At 35.2% G+C, this 4,582-nt stretch overlaps 1 protein-coding gene across 1 annotated transcript in view; it reads right to left on the reverse strand.

Annotated features, from left to right (window-relative positions):
- The window catches only part of khdrbs3 (KH domain containing, RNA binding, signal transduction associated 3), a 155,355-nt gene that overhangs the window by 38,340 nt on the left and 112,433 nt on the right, over window positions 1-4,582 (reverse strand). The window contains exons 5-6 of the mRNA XM_016545914.1: window positions 2,676-2,815; window positions 1,270-1,456 (exon numbers count right to left, since the gene is read on the reverse strand). Of these exons, the coding sequence (XP_016401400.1) occupies window positions 1,270-1,456; window positions 2,676-2,815 (327 nt within the window). The remainder of the gene's footprint in view (window positions 1-1,269; window positions 1,457-2,675; window positions 2,816-4,582) is intronic.

Consider the following 4,582-nt stretch of genomic DNA (forward strand, 5'->3'; position numbering starts at 1 on the left):
CGCTTTCATTAAGCGCCATCTAATGTCAGGGAGTGAATTTGCACGTTCACTCGGCTCATCACCTGCGAAAATCGCTTGGGTATGAACACAAAGACGCATCGAAAAATGTCTTGAAGAACGCTGGCAATAAGCGCGAGCGATAATCATCCCAGTGTGCACGAGGCTTTAAACTATTTTGCGCTTGAAATTGCTGCAATTATTGTTGCTCGGAGGAGGCACCGCAGAGAACAGAGAGTGTGTGGTTTTTTCCACATGTAGCCTATTAATTTATTCGGAATGCCAGAAGAACACATTATCCGAACATATCGTTTGCCAAGCCATGTTATTTTTAATTTGCTTCAGAAAATAACGAGTCTCTCAATACCAGGTCTATCAAAACTTCTAGCAAACCTTAATTTTTTGGCCTCCGGTTCTTTTCAACGTACTGTGGCTTTTTATTTCCTTATTCTTTATTTGTGACTACGCTAATTTGTGCTGCGCTTGGTATATTGCGTTGGTCGATATGTAAATGAGATGTTGCGTCTGTGTTCTTTAATTTACGCATTGTTAGTAAATCACCCACATAAATTTCCCCTCCCATCAGTGCTGCTTTGGAATTGCGCTCTCGCGCTAATTTGCCCTGTTTAGTAAAACTGGCCCTTAATGAATTTACAATGAAAAAAAATATGATGAAGAACATTAGGATGAAAAACAAACTTATTTTATTTCAGTTAATTGCCAAGGCATCATTTTACATTTTTAAGTATTATCACTAAATTACTAAATTTATTAAAACTGAACTGAAATAAAAAATAAGCCAAATATAAATTTTAAATAACTAAAATTAAAATAAATAAATAAATGAATGAATGTATATGAAAGCCACATATCAAAATTACTATTAATGAAAGCGTATTACTATGAATAAAGGCTAATTAAGTATATTATTAAATACTATAATGGTATATAAATAATACTAAAATAACACTAGCAAAGACTATGGTTGAATCTCTAAGTGCGTAGATCTGCACTGGTGATGGTACAGTACAATTAATTAACTTATGCAAAACCAACTAGCATAGCAAAAGCTGTTGTGAACAATATTAGCTTTAAAAACATACTTGAATGCATAATTCAAAAATCCAGTAGAAACAGGATATCATCCTGCCACCATTTGCTGAATACTATAACTTGATCTTCATGAATTCTGTTCTTGAATGCTATAAATATACTTTGATATAGTCCTTAAACAGAGTGACGTCTACAGCAAAGCAAGTGACAATTACTTACATATTCACCGTAGGTATCCTGCACCACCGGAGGGGGAGGTCTGTACCCGGGTGGGGGCGGAGCTCCTCGTGCTCTCTGTGAGGGAACGGCCCTTACTCTGCTGGACGGAACCCTGCTGGGCGGAGCTCCTCTGGGAGCCACCCCCCGCGGGACTGCCGCCTGAGGAGGAGGAACGCCCCCTCTACACCTGCAGGAGACATCCGCTCAAGTGAATTACATAAATATAATTAACTAAACATTATAAGTGGAGCAAGAATTCTTCATTTAAAAAAATGAAAACACAATAGTGTAAAAATGGTGTGAATAAATACATATACACTGCAAGAGAAATGTTTGGACATAAAGGAACTAAATTAGTGATGTTACACCTTTTTACCAAAATATACTTAGATGGTTTACATTACTTTTGTAGACAAATATAAATTGTGCCTACACTATAAAAAATTATTTTTTTCCAAGTTGTAAATAGAGGATTACTATTTCAGTTTTTCTACTTCACAATTTCAATGCAATTCAATGCATTACTTGCTGTTTCTTTGTATTGTTTGTGTGCAATTTTTAAGTGAAATTTGTTTAAGTGATTTTTTTTTTCAGTGTACATTTGAGTTTCTTCACAAAAGTAAGAAGACAGAGCTAAAAATAAGTTTTAATATATTTATCTATTTGTTGTTCCTTATGTAATTGCAATAAATCCACAGTTTTTTTTACTTTAATTACTAAATTATTTGAATGACTTTAATATTAACTTTATTTAATAACTTTAATAGTAATCTAAGGTATGGAACAGTATAGTAAAACAAAAATGTGTCCAAAATTGTACTATAGTGTATACTACTGTTCAAAAGTTTTGGGTCAGATTTATTTATTTATGCATTAAACTGAACAAATTTGATGGTATTTTACATTGTTTCAATGTAAAATCCTGAAAAAAAATAACACTGAAAATGACATATCACAAACAAATGATAATATTAAGCAGCACAACTGTTTTCAACATTGATAATAAAGCTTTGCCATTTAATAAGCATCTTTCAACTGACAAACAGACAGATCTAGTCTAGTTTCTGGCTATCATTTACTAAATAACAATACGCCGTTGATTATATTCTATCCTCCAATGGAAGATAACTTTGACGGTTTGATTGAATTTTCCTCTCCAACTATGATGAAAATTAGACTGGTTTGAGGAAATGACATTAGCGCCAGTCCATATGTGAATAAATCTGCCAGCTATACCGCGTGAAACTCTCAGTGGAGTTTCAAATCCTTTTCTCATTAAACAGCAGAAAAAAAATCAACGGGCAGAAAAGGAGAAGCAAATTAAGGAGTTCATTAGTCATGTTTACATGTTATCCAGCCGTTTCTCGCTCTAGATGTGATTACAGTACAATGATCCGCTGTCGTACCTGTGCGGTCCCGGCGCTGGCGTTCCTCTGCTTCGCGTGCTGCTCTTGCCTCTGGCCGCTGGGACTTTGGCGTCCTCCGAGCCGCCGTTCAGATACGTCAGCTCCTGTAGCTGCGCCTGTCTGATCTCATCGTTATAGTCCTGTACGACACACACAAACACACTGTTAATGAGCTGTAACGCGCAATAATGGTCCACTTGTTTTTCAAGGGGAAATATATGCCCCCTGCAACCCCAAACACGCACCAACATGTGTTTTTCCCCGAGAGGAGCCATTCTGTATATAAATAGTAACATTTAATCTAGCTTTTCATTAGCATAACAGATGTGACTGTGAGATTTTATATACATAAAGTCAATACCGTGCACAAATGTGACCCTGGACCACAAAACCAGTCATAAGGGTAAATTTTTCGAAATTGAGATTTATACATCATATGAAAGCTGAATAAATAAGCTTTCCATTGTGGATTCATTCCTTTTCCATTTGTTAGGATAGGACAATATTTGGCTGAGATACAACTATTTGAAAATCTGGAATCTGAGGGTGCAAAAAAATCTAAATATTGAGAAAATCGCCTTTAAAGTTGTCCAAATGAAGTTCTTACCAATGCATATTACTAATCAAAAATTAAGTTTTAATATTTACAGTAGGAAATTTACAAAATATCTTCATGGAACATGATCTTTACTTAATATCCTAATGATTTTTGGCATAAAAGAAAAATCGATAATTTTGACCCATACAATGTATTTTTGGCTATTGCTACAAATATACCCAAGCGACTTAAGTTTTGTGGTTGAAGGTAATATTGTAATTGTTCATGAAATTTACAAGTGAAGTTAATAGTGAGACTTAACCTCCAAAATAAAGTGTTACCAAAATTTGATTTTTAAACCAGTGGATGTGTATTTTTGGTCTGAAGGTAATAAACGCTGCAATCAGAACATGAAAGATGATGATGTTGATGCTCAGTTTGTGTTTAGAAGATTGTACAAACATGTACAAACAGACGTACAGGAATAAGAAATTTTTTGATCTCCTCTAGAGCGTGACCCATTCTCGCATACGCTTCAGCGGGCGGCGCGAACACCTCGATCAGCACGTGAAGATCTTCGTTAAGGTGATGATACTTTGTCTCTCCACTCTTTCGCAGTTCTTCTTCCTGTTAACAAAAGTGTATGAAAAAAGAAACATGTACACATTTGCAAGCATTTGCTAAATGCAGTTGAGGTACAGGAACTAAAATATATTTTTTTAATTAATTAATACAAATTACATATATATATTTATATATATATATACAATTACTTAAAAAAAAAATAATAATAATAATTTGAAAAGAGACAATGTTGACCTTTTTCCACCTTTGAAATATCACGTTCAGGACACAGAGGATGTAAATAAATAAGCTAAATTAATAAACCGTCCCATAGTAATTATGCCATGCATATTCAATTCAATTAAAATGTAAATTCCATCGTTCAGGACAGGATGTAAATAAATAAGCTAAATTAATAAACCGTCCCATAGTAATTATGTCATGCATATTCAATTCAATTAAAATGTAAATTCCATATGCAAACACATTAACACTGGGCAGCGAGTGGGGGGGGCTTGTATGCAGCACTGTTAGCTGGCGCAAAGCAAAAGAGCAATTTAACAGGAACCGTGAGACAGAAACATGGCAAAGAATTACATCAGCCCACCTGTCAGATGCACAGATGACGCCGCTTTATTTTAAAAGCAGGGTGAAATTTTCATTCAGCATGGCTTTTAGCTGCAGAGCAAAGTGTGCTGTTCCCTTTCAGTCGGTCACTCTCGACGTCACGTTGGATGACCGACGAAATTGGGATCTCGCTTAGAGAGACCAATCTACTTCGAGTGTAAACTAAACGAGCCAATGC

The sequence above is a fragment of the Sinocyclocheilus rhinocerous genome, unplaced genomic scaffold (genome assembly GCF_001515625.1).
Source record: "Sinocyclocheilus rhinocerous isolate Xijiao unplaced genomic scaffold, SAMN03320098_v1.1 scaffold430, whole genome shotgun sequence".
Classification (NCBI taxonomy): domain Eukaryota; kingdom Metazoa; phylum Chordata; class Actinopteri; order Cypriniformes; family Cyprinidae; genus Sinocyclocheilus; species Sinocyclocheilus rhinocerous.